General features: G+C 41.8%; 1 protein-coding gene across 1 annotated transcript in view; it reads left to right on the forward strand.

Moving 5' to 3' along the window:
• Positions 1 to 1,948: 1,948 nt before the first annotated feature.
• ABCA13 (ATP binding cassette subfamily A member 13) overlaps positions 1,949 to 21,727 on the forward strand; it is a 256,616-nt gene continuing 236,837 nt past the window's right edge. Inside the window, exons 1-5 of the mRNA XM_066629193.1 lie at positions 1,949 to 2,638; positions 10,238 to 10,398; positions 11,245 to 11,360; positions 16,141 to 16,274; positions 19,984 to 20,151. Coding sequence (XP_066485290.1) covers positions 1,949 to 2,638; positions 10,238 to 10,398; positions 11,245 to 11,360; positions 16,141 to 16,274; positions 19,984 to 20,151 — 1,269 coding nt within the window. The remainder of the gene's footprint in view (positions 2,639 to 10,237; positions 10,399 to 11,244; positions 11,361 to 16,140; positions 16,275 to 19,983; positions 20,152 to 21,727) is intronic.

The following is a 21,727-nucleotide window of genomic DNA, read 5'->3' on the forward strand; positions in this document are numbered from 1 at the left end:
GCACAAGGTATATTGGTATATTGATACCAATATTGGCAACTCATGCCCAGCTCTCCCTAGCCCCTTTTGTACCTTATAGTAAATGAGGTCATTATATTTGCATTTCTTTGGACCTGTCAGTGGCAGCCACTGTTAGAGTGAAATGATATGTTTTGAGAACAATGTAGGAAGTAGGAATTGAACAAACACAGCATCAGGACAGAGGAAGCACTAATACACGTTCTGGAGGGAGAGGGGAAGAAATCAGCATGGGCGCCATTTTCAGTGGCCAATTGTCTTGTTCTCAAAATGTATCATTTCACTCTAACAACAGTCGCTCTATGCATAGAACCAGAGAAACTGTCAGAGATACAGGTGCTCCTTCAGAATAGTATTACCTGGTCTGAAACCCTGAGGGAGGGGAGCCTGGTTGAAAGAATGTGAGGGAATATGCAGTAAAAGAGTGGGTTCAGGCACACCTAACTTGGCCTAGGATTGGGCTGCATGACTGTGCCCCTATGCGTGCTTACTTGGGAAGTAGTCCTATTGACTTTGGTGGGTGTTTGTGGTGAGCAAATTTGCATTAGGATGAGGTTGTAAGAGAGTGTTTCTCTTCTATCAACAGATCTTCTGGTTTCCAGCAAGGCCAGAACAGCATAATGGAGACGGATCTGTCCTTTCTGAAAGAGATTCAGGAACTTGTGCATGGAATTTCAGAGACCACAGAGAAGGCAACTGCTTTACAGAAGCTTTGGGAAGAAGGATCAAAGCTCTTGGGTAAGAACTATCATCCAGGTGTTTATGATTTCAGGAAAGGTCCTAAAAATGACTAGGGTGGGATTTTCTTTTCGAAGAAAAAACTACTGTTTCAATCATCATTATTAACAACAAACAGTATTTATATACCGCTTTTCAACAAAAAGTTCACAAAGTGGTTTATAGAGAAAAAATCAAATAACTGATGGTTCTCTGTCCCAAAAGGGCTCACAATCTAAAAAGATGCAAATGAATACCAGCAGACAGCCACTAGAAAAGACACTGCTGGGGCTACAGCCCAGGCAACAAGACACAGCTTTTAGAGCTCCGTCGGTCCTTCTGATTTGTAAACTCCTCCAAGGATTTGGGGGGGGGGCTTTTTCTGGCTAGGAGAGGCCAGGAAAGTGCTTGAGACTGGAGGCCAGCTAACTCTTGGGGAAAGCAACCCTAGGAGCGGGGCAAAGCCTGTCTTCATAGCAACAAATCAAAGGAACTCTGTCAGCCATTTCTGGCAGAGGCAGCCTGGTTTCTCCCCTCTTTTTCCCCCTATCGCTGGGACTGCAGCTCCGAAGGAAGAGAAAAAACGTTTGGGGCCGTTTCTCAACTCTTCAGTCAAGGAGTGAGTAATCTCCCAGTTTGATATCTTTGAAGACCGGGTTATTTAGAAGATACAGTTGCTTAATAGACTGAGGGAATTTGTCCTTGGTGGAGAGAGGAGGAGCTGAAGAGATGGCGTTCCCTCAGAAACCCGCATCAAAGACGCTGTGATTTACAATTTGAAAGACTAAAGATAAGACTAATTAAGGAAACAACAACTTTGGGAAATTCAGAGCGACCTGCTGAGATGGCATTGCTGCCTTTTTAAGCTGCAATCAATAAGTAAGGAAAAATAATCTACAGACTGTAAGGGACATTTCAAACACTGGATAAGGATACCATGAAGTAGAGAGACATCTAGTGGAAAAAAATATAACTGATTTGTGTGTGTATGTGTGTCTCCTTTAAGAAGACTCTGGATGAAGGAATGCTAAAAAGACTGTCTGTGTTGGAGATTAATGAGTGTTAATGCTGAGAAATCAATATTGTAAGCTTTAATGAGATTTTGATTTATGGAATTGACATGGTAGTTATTGGTATAAGAGCAATTGAAATTATTTTGTAGGGATATATTATTTTGGATGCCCTGTCTATTTTTTATTTATCTCAATGTACAATGGAATATTCTAGGAAACAGTCTTTAAAAGCTCAGAAAGCCTCACCAAATACCAGTACTTCCATTCAGACAATGTTAACCCTTGAGAAGAGTACAGAAAGAAAGAAAGAGGACCAAGCAGGAATTATGGATGTTCTCAGAGAGATCCGCGAAGAGTCCAGACAGATGAAAACACAGATCTCTAATCTAGATAAAAATTTGACTGAGAAACTAGACCAGTTATCATTTAAACTGAAGGAGATGGATGAGATGGCGAAGGAAACACGTAAAAAGGTCAATAGAAACCAGATAGAGATCAATAAGATGAAAGAACAAGCAAAAAAAGACCAGGTAAAGATTGAACAGCTCACTCAATGCGTGGAGGTTGCTGATCAGCGCAATTTAGTCCTGGAAAGAAGCATTATGTTACTGGAGCTTCAACAGGCAGGCTGCATGCTCCGCGTTCAGAATTATCCAGAAGAAAAACAAGAAGATATCAGAGCAACAATGATTCATTGGTTGGGAGAACAAACAGAGTTTGAAACAGAACTTTTAGAAGGTGGATTACATGCAGTGTATAGACTTAGATCTGTATATGCAAAAGCTCACAATCTACCAAGAGAAATAATGTTGAAGTTTACACAGAAAAGGGTGAGAGATATGGTTCAACAAGCACTGATGGAGAAAACATTAATGGTTGGAGGAAATCCTGTGAGAATTTTAAGGGAAATACCATGGAGCATAAGACAAAAGAGATTACAATATAGGACTCTTACATCATTTTTGAGAAGAGAGAATGTTAGATATAGATGGTTACTCCCAGAAGGATTAGTCTTTACATATCAACTGAAAAGATATAGTATAACATCAAGAATGAAAATGAGAAACTTCTTGGAGACGGTGCAAAGAGATCAAGAGGAACAAGAACTACCAAAAGATGCAAGAAAGGATAACTATGATCGAGGAAAAATTAAAGCATCTCTAGAGGATACAACATCCTTAGAGAAAGAATCAGAAGTAGGATTGGACCACAGCATAGAAGATGAAGAAGCAGAAGGGGAAGAAGAAGATGAAGAGGAAGAGGAGCAGGATGATGAATCTGAAAAGAAAGAAACCATTAAAATTAAACAACAAAGATGTCAACCAAGAAGAGAAGTGAAAATAAAAAGGAAAAATATAGAATGATAGCTGCAGATACCCGACTTGAGATTTTATCCATAAATATTAATGGATTAAACGCACCACGAAAGAGAAAAAGGATTTTTCATCAGTTAGAAAAAGAGCATAAAGATCTAATAGCAATTCAAGAAACACATATATTGAAAAAAGATTGGAAATTTTTACAAAATAAGAAGTTAGGTGAACTATTTTATACAGCAGAAACAAAAAGGAAGAAAAAAGGCTTAGCCTTATATGTTAAACCTTGGTTGAGTCCAAAATTGATTTATGCAGATGAAGATGCCAGAATATTGATAGTAGAAATCACATATGCTGAAAAGAAATTATTGGTGGTAAATATATATGCTCCTAATGACTCTCGTGAAAATTTTTTTGAAAAATTACATAGAAAATTGGCTACTCTAAATGAATTTGACTTGATCTTGTTAGGTGATTTTAACTCAACGTTTGACATAAACCTAGACAGATCAGTTAAAAGGAAAAAAAAAAGGAGGTAATCTACCCAAATCTTTCTTACAAATGGCAGAAGAATTTAATTTGATTGATGCATGGAGAGTCCAAAATCCAGAGAAAAGGCAATATACTTATTTTTCGACACGACATAAAGTATGGTCAAGAATAGATATGTGTTGGATTACAGCAACAACAGAAGCATTTGAAGCAGAAATATTACCAAATACCTTCGCGGATCATAATCCAATTAGTTTAAAATTTAATAGATCTCGGAGGAAAGGGCTCTGGAGATTGAATGTTATTGATATGAAAGATAAAGATTTTGTGAACTTAGCTAAAGAAGAAATGAGCTGGTTCTTTAAAATAAATAATCATCCAGAAATGAAACCACAAATTATTTGGGATACAAGTAAAGCGTACTTTAGAGGAATTATGATGAAATTTTCAGTAAGGAAAAAAAGGAAGGAAATCCAACTTATCAAAGAACTAACCTTAAAATTAAAGAAGAAAGAGCGGGAGTTCCAAGAAAATCCATCTAGAGAGGAATTAGTTGCGAATATACAGAAACTTCAACATGAGATCAGAATCATACAAACGGAAGAAATGGAGAGAAAATTAAGATTAATTAAACAGAATTATTTTGAAAACGCTAATAAACCTGGAAGATGGCTGGCACACAGACTGAAAAAAGAACGACAGAGGAACTTTATAAATAGTTTGATAGATGAAAATGGAATTGAGAAATACAAATCCTCAGAAGTTAAACTTATTATTGAAATTTTTTTCAACAATTATACAAGAAATATAATGTAGATCCGGACCTGCAAATGGATTATTTATTAAAAAACAATATGCTAAAATTGACATCAGAACAGAAACTAATTTTAGATCAAAAAATTTCCATGCAAGAACTATCAGAAGCAATCAAAAGACAGAAAAATCAGAAAGCTCCCGGACCAGATGCCATTCCAGCAGAATATTATAAATTATTTGAAGAGACGATACAATTACCATTTAAGAATCTGGTTAATGATATATGGGAAACAGGAAATATTCCAGATTCATGGACAGAAGCTTTAATTACGTTAATACATAAACAAGGAACAGAAAAGAAAGAAATTAGAAATTATAGGCCAATTTCTCTTTTGAATACAGACTACAAGGTTTTTGCATCAATATTGGCTGGAAGATTAAAGAGAGTTCTGCTGCAAATAATACACCAAGATCAAACGGGCTTCTTGCCAAAACGACACTTAAAAGATAATGTGAGAGTTATTATTAATATAATAGAATATTTTGAGGCACACTCAGAGAAAAAATTAGGATTAATTTTCGTAGATGCGCATAAAGCATTTGATAGAGTAAATTGGAACTTTATGATTCAACAAATGTACCAGATGAACTTTGGGCCAAAGTTTATAAGGGTTATAGAGAAGATATATACCAAACAAACGGCAAGAATAAAGATAAATGGTGACATAACAAGAATGATAGAAATCCAGCAGGGAACAAGACAAGGATGCCCTCTATCTCCATTACTGTTTATTATAACTCTGGAAATATTAAATAATATAGTAAGAAGAGATGAAAGAATTGTGGGAGTGAAGGTCCAAAATGAAGAATTTAAAATTCAAGCTTATGCAGACGATCTCACTTTTATCTTGGAGAATCCAACCCAGTCTTTAAAATATTTGATAGAGAATCTGACAGAATACGGTAAAATGGCAGGATTGAGGATAAATTATGATAAAACGAAAATATTAGTGAAAAATATGAGAAAACAAGAGAAACAGCAACTACAGGAATTTGGTATTAATATCACAAAGAAAGTTAAATATTTGGGAATTACTGTATCAGATAAATGTAGTGAGTTGATGGAAAATAATTATCTAAAGTTAATGATGGAGATTAAGAAAGACATAAAAAGATGGAATGGATTAAATTTATCATTGTTGGGTAGAATAGCAACAGTTAAGTCAAATGTGCTGCCAAGAATATTATTCTTATTTCAGACAATCCCAATTTTATTAAAAAAGGTGTTCTTTCAAGATTTGAATAAAATGATGGCTAATTTCATTTGGCAAGGGAAAAAAGCTAGAATAAAGATGAAATTATTACAAGATGTGAAAGAACGAGCTGGTTTCGGAATGCCAAATTGGGAAATTTATTACTATGCAGCGGCATTAAATTGGATAAAGGATTGGGCAGAAGCCGAAAAATCTAGAGAGTTAAAATTAGAACTACACGATTTGCAGGTTGGTCCACATGCCTTTTTGATTTATGATAAAGCCAAATATCATAGTTACTTTAAACAACATCTGATAAGAAGAGCATTGTTGTTTGTCTGGGAACAAATCAGATATAAAGTTTATGAGAAGATTCCAAGATGGGTGAAACTGTTAGAAATTGATACTAGGCCAATGTGGTTGCGAGGTTCACAGAATAGGAGATATGATGAATTATTAGATGAGAAAGCAGTTATGTACTCAAAAGAGGTATTGTGGGAGAAAGGGATTGAACTGGATTGGTTGACGGAGTTACAGATTAAAACAAGATGGTTGAAAGATAAAAAAGAAGGAATCTACCCAGAGGAGACGGAATTTGATAAAATATTTTTATCAAATGAGCAAAATTATATCAGAAGGATGTATCAATATTTGTTGAGTATGGAAATGGTAGACGAATCGGTAAAAGAGGTAATGATTATATGGGCAAAAAATATTGTACATAATATAACAATGAATAATTGGGACCAGCTTTGGAAGAGAAATATGAAGATAATTAAGGCAGTAACAATGAAAGAAAATATATACAAAATGTTTTATAGATGGTACCTGTCTCCAGATAGATTAGCAAAAATGTATCCCGGCACATGTGATAAGTGTTGGAAATGCAAAGAGGTGAAAGGTTTTTTTTATCATATGTGGTGGCTTTGCCCTAAGGCCAAAAATTTTTGGCAAAAAATATATAGAACTATTCAAATTATTTTTAATTGTGAAATACATTTCCAACCAGAACTGTTTCTCTTGAGTATTTTTCCTGAAAGTTATAACAATGATCTTAAACATATTTTGTTGTATGCAATTACTGCAGCGAGATTGGTGTATGCTAGATTGTGGAAGAACCCTGATACTCCCACTGTAGAGATGTGGATTGAGAAATTATATGAGATGGTTGAAATAGATATATTGACGGAAAGATTGGGAGATGGCGAAATAGAGAGAATACAGAAATTGTGGAAACCATTGTATGAGTGGTTAGATAAACAATAAGTTATTCAAGGATGATAGGTAGGGAAACATAAGAGTAACGGCTACAGTTCTGTGATTTCCTGGTGTTTTTTCCCTTGTGTATTACCCTGTACATATATGTTTGTGATTTTTCCTGTACCCATGTCTTAAAGTAAGTAAATAAAAAAAAAAAAAAAAAAAAGAAAAGACACTGCTGGGGTGAGGAGGGCCAGTTACTCTCTCCCTACTTAAATAAAAGAGGTTTAGCACCCACTTGAAAAATTACCTCTTACCCAGTCAGCAGGGGTTATTTGTACTTGTTATCTGTATCATTATCTGAACTCTGGAGTAAGCAACAGTGCTGTCAGTTTGTCACGCCAAAACTCTCCCTGTCTTTCAGCAGCAGTCATGGCTTTTCCCACTCTACTCCTCCCCTGTCTCTTTACCCAAGCGAAAAAAGAGTTTTGCTTGCTCTCCTTTTCGGGCAGCCACTGAAGGCACATAAACCCTACCACAAAAAATACTGGTCAAGCATACCAGAGCAGGGGCAGCTCATCCAGTAGGTGAGGTGGTATTGGTTTAATTAGTGGCGGATTGCAAGGGGAGCAAGAAGGTGGCAGATCTGGGGTGACCTCCACCCTGAGTCTACCACCACTGCCTCCCTTCAGCCCACTGCAGTTGGAAAGAAGATACTTACCTGTCAATCAAACATGGAAGGCCTGCACTTCTGCATTGGAAAAAATTGCGCCAAAAACAGTTTTTTCTTTTTGTGCAGAGGAGGCAGTGGCAGACTCGAGCCAGCATTCCTGGTCATGCCACCACTGTACCAGTGTCCTTACCGAAATGCTGCGATCTGCCTTCTAATGAGGTGTGGGGTGGGTCACTGAGTGAACACTACTCCAGAATTCCAGCAGCTTTTTCTTCCACTAGAACAGGGGTCTCTGAACCTTTTGGCCAGAGGACATAAGAACATAAGAACAGCCCCACTGGATCAGGCCATAGGCCCATCTAGTCCAGCTTCCTGTATCTCACAGCGGCCCACCAAATGCCCCAGGGAGCACACCAGATAACAAGAGACCTCATCCTGGTGCCCTCCCTTGCTTCTGGCATTCTGATATAACCCATATGTTATGTCTGCATCAAATATCTGGCACAGTGTCAAGGGCTGGATTTTTTTTTTAAATATAAAATTTAAATAAATACATTAGAGATGGAATTTAGATGAATGAATAAATGAATGAATGGGCTCAAATTTCCAGGATTTCTCCAAGCACCAACACACACCACAGAAATAATGCACATGCTCAAATCAACCCCTAATTCCCTGCCTCCCAAGCAGCTTACTTAAATATACAGAAGTAAATAACTCATAATCAGTGCATCACAGGAAATACCCGGAGCATGTTCTGAGGGCTGGGGAGACTTCCCCAACCTTCAGAACACCTTCAAAAGGCACAAAAAGTTACTTCTGGGCAAGGCCTAGGAGAGGGGCGTAAAGGGGGTAATTTGTACCCGGGCCCAGGGTCAGGAAGAGGACCCAGGAGCCAAAGGAAAGGGCCTAGAAATTTCCTTGGATCTTACATTCTGCAATCTCACTGCCCACGCAGAATACCGTGGGCACATGGCCACAATTACTGCCATACACACGAGGCCCAGGATTGCATACATTCCTTAACAGTCTCACATCTGGGAGGAAACTCACCTGCTACAGTAGCTCTTTGGTTTGTGGATTTGCTAACCATGAAGGAGTGTATAGGAGCTCAGCGACACATCTGCAGGACTACAGCTGCTACAGAAGTCGGTTTTGGTGTACACAGGACACTTTCCATTCTAGTGTGAGCATAAATACAATGGTACTAACCTCCTGCAATGATTTTCTATATTTGAAAGATTTTAGAGAGACGTAGCAGTATGTTTGGTTTTCCGTATTACTGTATCTACCTGCCAACACCAGGGAGGCAAGCAGACCTGAGCTCTGCATTGGGAAGACTAGTAGACCTGGACTCCAAAGACTATTCCAGCTGCTGCCACTTTCCCCCTGCCTGTTTTGCCCCCACTGCCACCCCCCCATTCTGTTTCACCTGTCCCTCTTTGGGAAGGAGCCCAAAAGAAACTCTGTACTCCCTGATAAAATTCCTCTCCGAGGCCCTGCTTCTGGGTGTTTTGGAAAACCAGAAAGTGATGTTTTTAGGCCTTTAGAAAGAGTACTGAGGGCTGGGAAAGTTGCACACAACCCCCCTTGGCCCTCAGAACACCCTCTGGACGTGACCTGAGCACAGCTCCAGTGGTGTTCAGTTGAGTGGGCCAGAGGCCTCCAGGGGATCAGAGACTGGCATCTGGCCCCCAGGCCGGGGTTTGGAGACCCCTGCGCTAGAGACTCACCAAAGTCTGAGTTTGTGCATATTTCTAGAAGTTTGTAAGACAATTCTATTCATACTGGCATTTGGTGACCAGAGATAGAGCAGAATACTCACCTCACCTTTCCTGTTCTAAGGTCTTAGGATGGGGTGGATTTTAAGCCCACACAAACTGACAAATAGGCTGCCAACCAAACTCATCTTTTTTTGTCCAAATTTTGTGTTAATATACTGACACATGTTTCCATAAAGCTGTTTGAGAGGAGGAGGGGGTTTCTAGTTTGGTGGTATAGGTACAGACTGGGAAAAAATATTTCTTTAGATTCCCAAATAATGGTTGGAAGAAAGTATGTGAATGGGTTAGTAGGTAGTGGAAGGGGGCTAAATATTTAAGGGATACTTAGCAAAAAACAAAAAAAGTTTGTGAATGACAACCTCACCTTTGAAAAAAAATAAAAGAAATATATTTTCTTTTTTATAGATCCTGCGGACAGTTCGCTGTTCTTAGGTGTAAGTGTTCTTTGTTTTTGTTTTCAAATTGGATTGAAAATATTACAACTCTGTACTGGACTGTAGCGGAGTTCATCTTTGCTGTAGGTTCATAGACTAATAGGTTTTCTGAAAGAAAAGTCAGGCGTTTTATCTGTTTAGATGGGCTTCCAGGAGTGATTCCTAAGCAACTGTAGTCTTTATGTCCCTCTTCACACAGCAAATCTAGGACCAAAATACATGTGAGGAGATAAAGCTGTGTTTGAACTGAAGGTGGGGGTTCACCTGTCAGGGCTCAGGGGAAGAGTTCTAACCTGAACTTATCCCTGGAATCTAATTGTTGTGTGCAGAGAATTTTTTCGTATGGAGGGACTTTCAAAACATGCGGGCCAATGTATGGGAATGTGCCATAAAGACAGCCTGGAGCTGAGCGAGGAATGAGTGCTAGGCCAAATTTCTCAGATTGTTTTGCTTCACCATCCTTTCTATGGCCTCTTCTTCGGATTGCTGTTCATCTCATGCTGTCCTTCTTTCTGCTTGCTGCCACACTCTTACCTTTGACCCTTTTTTGTTGTTGTTAATGTTGCCGTTTTGTTAATAAGATGAACTTGAATGAAACGGAGGCAATGATTTCTCAAGTGGAAAGCTTCCATCATCAGCCCTATGTCTGGGACCTGCTATACTCACTGCCATGGCTTGAGACAGGAAGTCTTCAAGAACATGGAATCGAGTATCTGTCAAAGTTCCTGACGACTATTCAAAAGTAAGTTAAAAAAACGGAATGACTGAAACTTCGAATTGTGTGTTTGTGTGGGGGGGCGTTCAGGGAGTTATATTTATTCAAAATCTTATGCACTCACAATTTGTTGAATGACTTTCAGTTTCCTAAGCTGGTTATTGATAACTCAAATGGTTTCACAGTGGCGGGCAGCAATTCTGAGCTGCCGTGGCACCTTAATGACTGGTGTGGTATCTAGTGTGCAACCAGTCCCGCCCTCATCCCACCCCGCTCCCTCCACCGCCTCATCTCCTCCCTGCTCTCCATCTGCCTTTCCCTGCCTCCCCTGCCCCAGACGGCCTCCTCCCCACCTTCTCCCACACCCTCACTTTCCTCTCTGCTGCCAGGTGGCCCTGGCAACCTCTGGGCGGTGACCACTGGGCAGCGAGCTTGAGCTGGGCTAGCTCTGGTGCTGGGCCTGTGGTAAGGGCTCGCAAACATGCCTTATGGTACATTTCCGACAGTGTGCACTGGCAGTGAAAGGAAGCAAACACTAAGGCTATGTACAGACAAAATATTTTCAGTGCCTTGAGGAGGCATTGCAAGAGTAGTTATTCTTTGTGGTACACATGTTCTTTTTTGTATACGTCTCATCTTAGTCTTCAGTCAAACCAGTTTGCCAGCTGAAACCTGTGCCTGCATGCCAGGCAGTTTCCAGTGCCCTGGAAAAGCTTAAACGAGCCCTCTGAAGTGTCATCAGCATACACTTTGACAGATATGTTTAATTGTCTTAGGATGGATTTTACAGTATAACGTATGTCACTCATACTTTTCTGTTCAAAGTTTGTAATATCATTTTCTGTTCATAAAAAAATGATTCTTTCTGTTAAGTTCCTTAGCAATTTTGGAAGATTTAGATGTAATGCCATCGAACAAAAAATTTTATGAAGCCATAAAAATAGGACTGAATGTAACGGTTGCAGTGTTGCAGACCTGGAATGCAGACGGTATGTAACTATTTTCTGTTTTTTTTTTCCTTGTCTCTTCTCCAAAGTTTTCAGTTTCCATTTGAAACTGGAAGCTATTTATTTATAGAGCTAGTTCTCAGTGTTATGTCCCACTTGAACTTGCCCAAGAAACAAAACCCAGGACAGGGCTATATAGATGGTGGGAGTTTGCAGATTGTTTCTTAGTGGATTATATCCCTCGGAGCAGGTTTAACTCCATCTCTAATTGTGTTCCCCAGAATTCACCCCTTTACTTTTTCCTATATTTGTCCTTCACTGCTCACACTCTTTATGCCCAGAAAAGTGCAATTTCAGGTTTAGAGATACTGTTGCAAAGAGGGCAAAACTTGACCTCCATCTCTGACATTGGATGGCCTCTTTTCCTTTTGACAGGGCATCCCTAGGATTCTTGCAACATGCAAACTCTTCATCTACATATGTGCTACCCATCAAAATGATCAGAATTTTTGCTGGTATCATGCTAAACCTGAAGTGCTTATCATGGCAAACCACTGCCAATGAAAAACCAGGTTGCTGTCTTTGTATAAGTGATTCAACTGCTGGTGTGCTTCTCAAGTTCCCTGGTTACCTCTAGCATAGCAATTCAGCATGAATATTTAATTTTTTTAAAATTTTTAAAATATTTATACCCTGCCATTTCTCCTGGAAAGGCTCAGGGCAGTTCTCAATGGAAACAATTGACTTCAAATCCCTGTTCAGCCTACTGAGTGACATTGGGCCAATCACTGTCTCTCAGCCTAACCTACCTAACAGGGTTGTTATGAAGATAAAATGGGATGGCAGAGAAGGAACCAGGAGGAAGGGCATTGTATAAATGTTGAAAAATAAATGAGTAAATTGGATTAAATATTCTGGCAGACTAACAGCCCAGTCCTAACTAATGCCTGCTGCAGGGTGCGGTGGTGTCTGCACAGACTCACCTGAATCCTGCGGGTGGACAAGGACCATGTTGAGACAGAGAGGTAAGTAAAATAAAGTTTCACTTATCTTACTCTGTTCCATCTTGGTCTCCTATGGGTCTACTTGGATTTGTGCCAACTCGTTGACTGGCACAAGTCTTAGAAGAGCCAAGGGGGGGGGGTGTCAAGGCTGAACAGGAGTGGAGTTAATTGGCAGAGCCATTGCCACCAACATCTGGAGGCCCCAATTTGCACCCCATTCTGCCTATCCCCTGCCACTGGCTTACCTTTTGGTGGCAGATGTTGCTGGTTCTGGCAAAGAGCCTCTGGCAGCACCGCTGTTTGTGGTGGCAGTTAAAAAAATGGCTGCCAGAGGTGCATTGTGTGTGCTTCCATATATCCATTTATGATAGCGGAACTGTGTTCCACTATCGTAAATGCCTGGTTAGGATCAGGCTGTAGGTTTTGAATTGTCGCTTTCTCTGAGGCAAGATGATAGTGAAAGCAGAAATAAACATTATGTGCAAATGTATATAATTATGTGCAAACCCTAATAGTCGTTTGTTTTTTTAAAAAGCAACTTTGAGAGGGGTCAACGTAAAACAAAGTAGTGGTGGATGGAAAAAGTGTTAGACAGCTCTTCCCCCTCACATCTCTCCTTCCAAAATCTCACATCTCTCCTTCCAAAAGCTGCACAGGGGAAAGGGAGGAAGGAACCCATTGGTAGTTTTATGTATTTGCAAGTAACATTAACTTTTGTCCCTTGATACTTAACAAGATTTTGCTTCAAAGAATTATTGGGACTTAAAGGGCAAGATCCCAAGGGCTTCATGTGCACGCCAGAATTCTTCTGGTCCCTTTCTCCCTACAGGCCCTTGTGCCACCCAAAATGCTGTTCATGAAAGGCAGAGGAGTTTCTAGAACAGGTTCAGCATGGTGCAAAGGGCAGCAGTTGGAAAGCAAAATCAACAGCTTCTCCACCTGCAAGTAGAAGCAGGTGGCCCCAAGGCAGGCGCGTGGGAAGCTGGGGGTGGGACGGGGACCTGGCGGTTTTGCCAGATCCCAACCCCCGTTCCTGGGGAGAATGGAGTGGCTTCAAGCCGTTCCACTCTCCTCGGATTTGCATCACCTCCAGAGGTGGTGCAGCTGAAATCAGCCTCCTCGGTCTGGCGTGCCTCCACACGCCAGCCCAGCCGAAACTCAAGAAAGTGCAAGCATACCTTATGGCATGTTTACAACCCTCCTGGGCTGGTGCAAGGTACTTGCGCTGGCCCAAGGGCGAGTCAGGATTCCGCCCTCAGTTTGATCCTTGGTATAGGATCAAACAGCAGGTTGATCCTTGAGCTTGGAAGGCTGCATGTTTGCCCTTAGAAGGTAGGTTAGACTCAGCAACAGTAACTTTCCTATACAATATAATCTAGTGAGCTTCAGCTTGAGCAGGAAACTGACCTTGGGTCTTGCTGGTCTTTGCCCAATACTCCCATCCACTACACCCCAGCTGTCAAAGGGTGCAATCCTAACCCGCACTTAGGCTGGCATAAGTGCCCCAGGAGTGGTGCAAATGTGCTGTAAAGCACGTTTGTGCCTCTGTGGAAGGAAGATGCATTGGCGCATCTAGATGTGCCGATGCACGGAGGCCAGCAGAAGCCTCTGCGGCGGCTTCCTCGCCGCTGCTTGTGTCAGCGCACCCGCGCCGACACAAGCAGCAAAGGTAGCCGTGGGGGGGCGTGGAGGAGGCGGGAGGGAGGTGTTTCTGGGCGGGGGGAGGGTGGGCGATGGGTGGCCCCAAGGCGGGCGTGTGGGGAGCCGGGGGTGGGGCGGGAATCTGGCGGTTATGCCAGATCCCAACCCCCGTTTCTGGGGAGAATGGAGTGGCTTCAAGCCATTCCGCTCTCCTCGGATTTGCGTCACCTCCAGAGGTGGTGCAGGTGCGAGGAGACCCATTGGGGCCAGCAGCCCTTACCCACAGGTAAGGGGAAGAGCTTCCCCTTCCCGCTGGCTGAGCCGCTGTAGCCAATGAACCTTCGTTGGATGCAGTGCAAGCCTCCTGGCTTGCCTGCTCCAGAGCAGGTTTGGATTGTGCCCAAAGTCTATCAGAGGGCATCTGCGGTCTGGGAATACTGCCCGCTAAATAATTATTTACAAGGTTGCCTGATTATATTGGGGCCACTATGCAAAATAGGACCCAAAGAAACTAGATGTGTCAGTAGTAATGTGTTTGTTTTTCTATAGTTATGTTTTGTTTGCAATACTGTACAAGGAAGTTTTTTTTTTCTCTTTTGAAAATGTTTAAGCATCTACATAAACAAGACTAGAAAAAAAAAGACTGAGAAATGCTCCTGGAAAATTGGCATGCAGTAGTGTAATCTAGAGTCCATGGTGTTCATCCTTCTCTTAGCAGTCACTCATTTATCCAGTCCACTCGGCTGCTCAAAATTTCAACACCACATGCTGAATAGCGCTCACTAATTTAGATAAATGGTGCAGCACCACTGCTTTTGGCACATGCTGTTTCATGGCAGGAGCAGAGCCATTTTGCTGTCTGCTTTTAGTTTGTTTACCAAACCAAGCCACATGATCACAGTAGCAATTCTGTATGAGGCCTGTTCTAATGTGGGGTGAGGGAAGTGCATATTTTGGTAACAGGAGAAGCCAAAGAGATGAAGTGGTGTGCTTAACAGTTGTATGCAGTGGGCCAGATGATACACTAAAACAGGGGTGTCAAACTCATTTAATACTAAGGGCCAAATAGTATTCATGATGGCTACTGAGGGCCGGAAGTGATGTCATTAGGCAGGAAGTGATGTCATTAAATAGGTCATAATAAAAAATAAGCACTTTTTCTCACTTCGTAACTCATTAGCTGCAAATGACAGAAGAGAAAATACACAAATCTTGATCATATTTCAAGATATGGGAGAGCCAATTTTCATGTGGGCTGCCCTTACGGCAGTAACACCTCAGCACTGCTCAGAAGCTGAGAGCCTGAGGGCAGGATAAAAGCTTCCGTGGGCCGCAACCGGCTCCCGGGCCTTCTGTTTGACACCCCTGCACTAAAAGGTAAGAGCCTGATCAACGATCAAGGAGGAAAGGGCTTGGTTCTCTTGCTGCTGTGGAATGTAGGGTAGTATTGGGGTCAGGGAAGGCCCCTGTGAAAGAGTTTGGCTATTGATGGTAGCACTCTATGGGGGCTCCTGTTTTCAGTGCCTGTGTCCATACTAGGTGTTTCTAGCTAGTGTGTGGTTTCATATCTGCCTGATGCTGATTCCATTCTCTCTCTTCCACTGTGCCACTCTGCTCCTATCAGTAGGAATGTCAGGTAGTGGAACTGTTTATTAACAGAGAGCTACCTTTAACTTTTCTGACACCTGAAGCAAAAACATGAAGGGCCCAATTCTGTCCAACTTTCTAGCACTGATGCAGCCACAGTGCAGCCCTAAGGTAAGGGAACAAATGTTCCCTACTTTGAGGAGGCCTCTGTGACTGCCCCCCCAGCACAGGATGCAATACATTCCCTGTTGGCACAGCTGCATAAGCACTGGAAAGTTGGATAGGATTTGAGCCCTAGGTACCAAGACTCTTCCTCCTGCCTCACTCCTGCCATGCATCTAGTTGTCACCTTCCTCTTTGATGCCACTATCAGGGAAGCAATTCCAAGAAGGAGCTTCCTTTGAAAAGGGGAGTTTAGAACAAGCTTTCAAATGTAGCGTCATATAGGCTGAAGTTTATGGATTCATGGATCTGACTGTAACATTCAAGCCATGTTTTTACCATATCTTTTTGTATTTGTGTCCTACTGCATGAGAGTTATGAGAAATGGAAGGAAAGCATAACATAGACCAAATTGTTCCTTCTTGCAGATTTGCTGTATAATCTTTCTCTTTGGGATATTGTGTGGAACCCAAATGTTGTTAAGACGGATCTTGAATCACAGTTTGGTCTGGAAAAGAGTCTTGTTGAAAGGATACTGAACTATACAGTAAATCTGAGTAAGGTGAGATCCTGGTAATTCTTCTTTGTTGATTAATATTGTTGTACCGCTCCCCAATTTCCTCTCTCTACTGAAGTGTTCATATCTATATCGATGGATATGCAGAGAGGTATACTGTAGATCAGTGGTTCTCAAACTGGTGGGTTGTGACCCACCAGCTTGAGAACCCCTGCCCCTTTCTCTTTAAGGGGCGGGGTAGGGGAAAGCAGCAATGTGATCCCCAGGATCATGCTACTGTGGGGGAAGGGGGGCTGTTATTTAATTGTACTTACTTGCTGCTGGGATCTGGGGGTGTGGGAATCCCTGTGGAGTCCTCTACTGGGTTCCCTGTGGCTTGTAGAATGTTAGGAAAACTAGTGCTACCCACTTCCAGTTTAGCGATCACAACCATGAAGTAAGTTGCAATCTTTTTTTTAACATTCTACAACTGCGGGGAGCCCTCCAAAGGGCTCTGTGGGGCTCTCCACACCCCAGGACATGGCAACAAGTAAGTACAGCTCCCCTTCCCCTCCAGAGGCACGATCCTGGGGATTGTGGCTCTGCTTTCCACCCCCCCCCCCGCAAGGACTTGAACTTCCTGAGAGTTTGAGAACCAGTGATATAGATATAACAAAATGTGGATGACAAAACAGAAATGATCTAAAACTTTTCCATTTGAGATTTTGGCTTCTGCCTTTGTCAGTAACATGCAGTTTAGCTTTAATTATATAGTTTTCGACGAAAGCAAAAGGTGAAATGTCCAATGAAAAGTTTTAAATCATCTTTGTTATGTCATCCACTTATTATTCAGACTGTAAAGTATTTTAATTTACAGTACCCTTCTGGGATCTAGAGCCCATTTGTCTGAAGCAAAGTCATGCACATTGGGGCAAAAAATCAAAACTTTAGATATAGGCTGATGGGTTCTGAGCTGTCTGTGACAGATCAGGAGAGAGATCTTGGGGTGGTGGTGGACAGGTCGATGAAAGTGTCGACCCAATGTGCGGCGGCAGTGAAGAAGGCCAATTCTATGCTTGGGATCATTAGGAAGGGTATTGAGAACAAAACGGCTAGTATTATAATGCCGTTGTACAAATCTATGGTAAGGCCACACCTGGAGTATTGTGTCCAGTTCTGGTCGCCGCATCTCAAAAAAGACATAGTGGAAATGGAAAAGGTGCAAAAGAGAGCGACTAAGATGATTACGGGGCTGGGGCACCTTCCTTATGAGGAAAGGCTACGGCGTTTGGGCCTCTTCAGCCTAGAAAAGAGACGCTTGAGGGGGGACATGATTGAGACATACAAAATTATGCAGGGGATGGACAGAGTGGATAGGGAGATGCTCTTTACACTCTCACGTAATACCAGAACCAGGGGACATCCGCTAAAATTGAGTGTTGGGCGGGTTAGGACAGACAAAAGAAAATATTTCTTTACTCAGCGCGTGGTCGGTCTGTGGAACTCCTTGCCACAGGATGTGGTGCTGGCGTCTAGCCTAGACACCTTTAAAAGGGGATTGGACGAGTTTCTGGAGGAAAAATCCATTATGGGGTACAAGTGATGATGTGTATGCGCAACCTCCTGATTTTAGGAATGGGTTAAGTCAGAATGCCAGATGTAGGGGAGAGCACCAGGATGAGGTCTCTTGTTATCTGGTGTGCTCCCTGGGGCATTTGGTGGGCCGCTGTGAGATACAGGAAGCTGGACTAGATGGGCCTATGGCCTGATCCAGTGGGGCTGTTTTTATGTTCTTATGTTCTTATGTTCTTATGAAGCATTGTTTGACTTGTTTTGATTATAGATTTATATTTACTTGGTATTTATATTAATATTTGACATCTGTATAGTACTTTCTGAGTGTCCAAAGCCCTTCGTTTGTATGAAGTTGTCCTTACAATGTCTCTGTAAGGTGAGTAGTTAATACTGTAGCTGAGACTGAGGAACTTGCTTGTCTGAGGACACCGAAATATGAACAAGGGAAGTTCTGATTTGCAGTTTGGTCCTTTAACTACTTTGCTTCATGAAGCATTTCACATACATTAGGAAAAATTACATTCAGCCTTAGTTAGCTTCCAGTCTCACCTCTGCTGTGAACCTAGTAGGTAATCTTAGGAAAACTAGACCTCTTCACTTCAGTCCCACTCCCGGCTGCAATGTGTAGGTTATAATACTTTAATAGTGATGCTTCCACGATTTGAAAAGGGATTCAGAATATGAATTTCTCAAGCTTATAAAAAACGAATGTACGAGCTCGTATTTCCACATGAGCTCTCTTGCCCTTGAAAGTGGTCCTCTGCTCATGATCTAAATCAATATTACCAGTTTATGTGACTATTCTGCACCTGTGCTGTCTGCATCCTTCAGACTGTTGCAGCAAGGCAACTGCTGCATTGAAACATGTTTATGGATTGATTTTTTAAGAAACTGAGTATACAGTTTGTGCCACTTATACTGAGTTTTGAATTGAGCCTTCAGTTTGTCCATGAATTTTCAAATGAGAAGAATGCTCCTATGTCCCAGAGCAGGACATTCATCATTTTCATGGGACCTTTAAAAAGCAAATCATGAGTCAATGTGGTCCAGCATCCCTAAAGTTGAAAGTTTGAGCATCCCTGGTGTAATGGAACAATGGAAGGACAGGAATTATCACATAGCTGGCCAGGCAACACACTGCCACCCCCTCTTTTGTACTCTGCATTACAAGTTCAAAGTAGTATTGCAAGACTGTGTGCGCATCTGGGAAGGAATTAAGTATGTCATAATTGCAAGCCAGTTTAGAACCTCATTTTAAAATTTTGTTTAGCATTCTCTGATGCCACTCATAATTGGCATGTACTGAAGTGGATTTGTTCTTGATTGCCCTGATAAATGATTAAAATTACGAGAAGGGAGATCTTAGTTAAACACTAGGAAAAAAACTAGGAGAAACTTCCTGATGGTATGAATTGTTCAGCAGTAGAACCAGGGCCTCTGAGAGGAATTTTATCAGGGGTTACAAAGTTACTCTTGGGCTCCTTTTGGGGTACAAAGTTTCTGAGATCCCAGGATATTTCTGGCTCCCTTCCTTTGGCTCTTGAGCACCCCTTTTTGACCCTCGGCCCAGTTACAATGTATCCCTTGCATCCCCCTTTGTGGACCCTGAGTAGAACTATTTGCCTGGGAAGATGGAAGACTATCGCTGAGATCTTTAAGCAGAAGGTGGATAACCATCGGGATGTTGTAGTCGTGAGCAGACTATGTTGGTAGGGAGATGGAATTGATGGTCTTGTTGGTCCCTTCCAACTCTGCAGTTCTATGAATTGCAACCCATTTTCAATCAAGGGGTGTTCAACTGGTATGCTAAGCGCTCCTCAGCAGGCAGGTGAAGTTTTTCTCAGTGTGATGAGAAACGTTTCACTTGCTAAATTTCTTCCTGTCAGCCAGTTATTAAAAGGTTAAGAGCCATATTAGAAAATGCTGATGCTATTAAGGAGATGTCCTTCAGAGGATTTTGTAACCCAGCATTGCTACAAGGCCAGTTAAGCACATTAGCAGATTTTCTGTTTTTCTACAACATTTGTGCAACAACTTTTTTTTGTTGAAATTATTCGATATCATTAGGTCATGGATGCTTGATTACGGGGCTATATTCATGGTGCTTGAATATGTGTTCCTAGCTGAATGCTGGCCCTTGTTCGTCAGGTAAGAAATTTGATATGTGTGATACCTGCATAATCTCATCTATTCCTGCCAGATTCCCACCAAAGATACACTGGACAAGTTTGTGTGCTTGGTCCTGACCAGTGTGTCAGAGCCTGAAGCTGACAAAAGGGACAATGAGCGAGGCTGTATCTTCCCACCATGGCTAGAAGCCAAGACCTATCTTGTCCATTCTGTCGACCTGCTCAAGCTTTGTACAAAGGTATGCTTTCATTTGGGCTGCCTCAAGCATGTTTAGCAAGCATAGCTTCCACTGGCAGGTACTGGGTTACTTGAACTCTATACCAAACATGTAATTGATAAATCTTAATGAAGAAGACAAAATTGAATTTAAGATTGGGTGTTGTTAGTGACATTGCTGAATAAAGTGAAATGAATGTGAGCTGGTTTAGTGAGCTCTGTCTTTCACTTCATTGACAATACCATTACTGGTGAAACTTTCCTCTTATCCTACATAATTTGTTTGCACCATTCAGGTTTCCCATAGCTCACCAAATACGGTGATTTAATATGTTCAAAAAATGAATTTTGACTCCTGCACTGCACCCTGGGAATATGGGTTGGGCTGGGCAGAATTTGTTCCTTCAATGCAGTTTCATTTTGGGAAAACTGATTGGATTTGTTTGACAGATTTTGAGGAGTGGTTCACAAATGCTTGTACTGTACATCACTTGATTTCTTATCACTTAATGATTAAGGGAGTGGGTTCAGCAGCAGTGGAAGCCAAGCAGATCTGCTCCAGCGATTTCACTGGTGCAGATCTGAGTAGGTACCAGACCTCTGGAACTCTCTACCCCTGCAGGATGCAGCAGGAGCTAGTTTAGCACATCTGCATTGGCATGGGGGGGGGGAGAAAAGGATTGGGCTGTATGTGATTTCCAGAAAGGTTTTAACAGCTTCCCTCACCAAAGGCTCCTGAATAAATTTAGCTACTGTGGAATAAGAGGGCAGGTCATGGGTTAAATCTTTAAGGGCGCAATCCTAACCCCTTATGTTAGTGCTTTCCAGCACTGACATAAGGACAATGCAGCTCTGAGGTAAGGGAACAAACATTCCCTTACTTTGAGGAGGCCTCCGTGAGTGCCGCCCAACTGCAGGATGCAGCACATGTCCCATTGGCACCGCTATGCCAGTGCTGGAAAGCACTGACATAAGGGGTTGGGATTGTGCCCTAAGTGGATAAAGAGACTGGACAATGATCTTCTGATCCCTTGCCTTGTTAATAATTCCTCCATGTTTTGCATAATGGGGAAATTCCCAACTTGTAAATAAGCTAACTTTATTTCCTTTTAAATGTCCTAGATATTTCAGCAGTGGATTACCAGTAATAACCTTCCTAAACGCTTTACTGGGCTTGGGCAAAGCATAGCTAATTTTATTCTTCAGTATCCCAGAATCAATGAACTATGGAAGCAATACAATACTATCAGCAGTACAATAATTCAGAACTGGAATGAAAGCCTCAAATGTAGTTTTCTAGATGATGATTGCCAAACTCTGAATGTGTAAGTCGACCTCGGTATTCATAGGATTATTTTTGCTTTATTGAATATCAGCTACTGGAAGTCATTGTAAAAAACCTTACTATGATTATGATCCTGCCAAGGTCCCTTGCCCTCATGTTTTACGTGTTTCAGAGCCAAATCCTGAGCTCTTACCACTGATTCTCCACCAGTGCTGAGTGTCGCAAATATGCAGTAAGGCATGTCTGCAACTCTCAGTGCCATTCAGCACCAGTGCTAGCTCAGCGCCAGTGGACTGCTGCTGCACTGCCACTC

The sequence above is a fragment of the Tiliqua scincoides genome, chromosome 5, assembly GCF_035046505.1.
Source record: "Tiliqua scincoides isolate rTilSci1 chromosome 5, rTilSci1.hap2, whole genome shotgun sequence".
NCBI classification, from domain to species: domain Eukaryota; kingdom Metazoa; phylum Chordata; class Lepidosauria; order Squamata; family Scincidae; genus Tiliqua; species Tiliqua scincoides.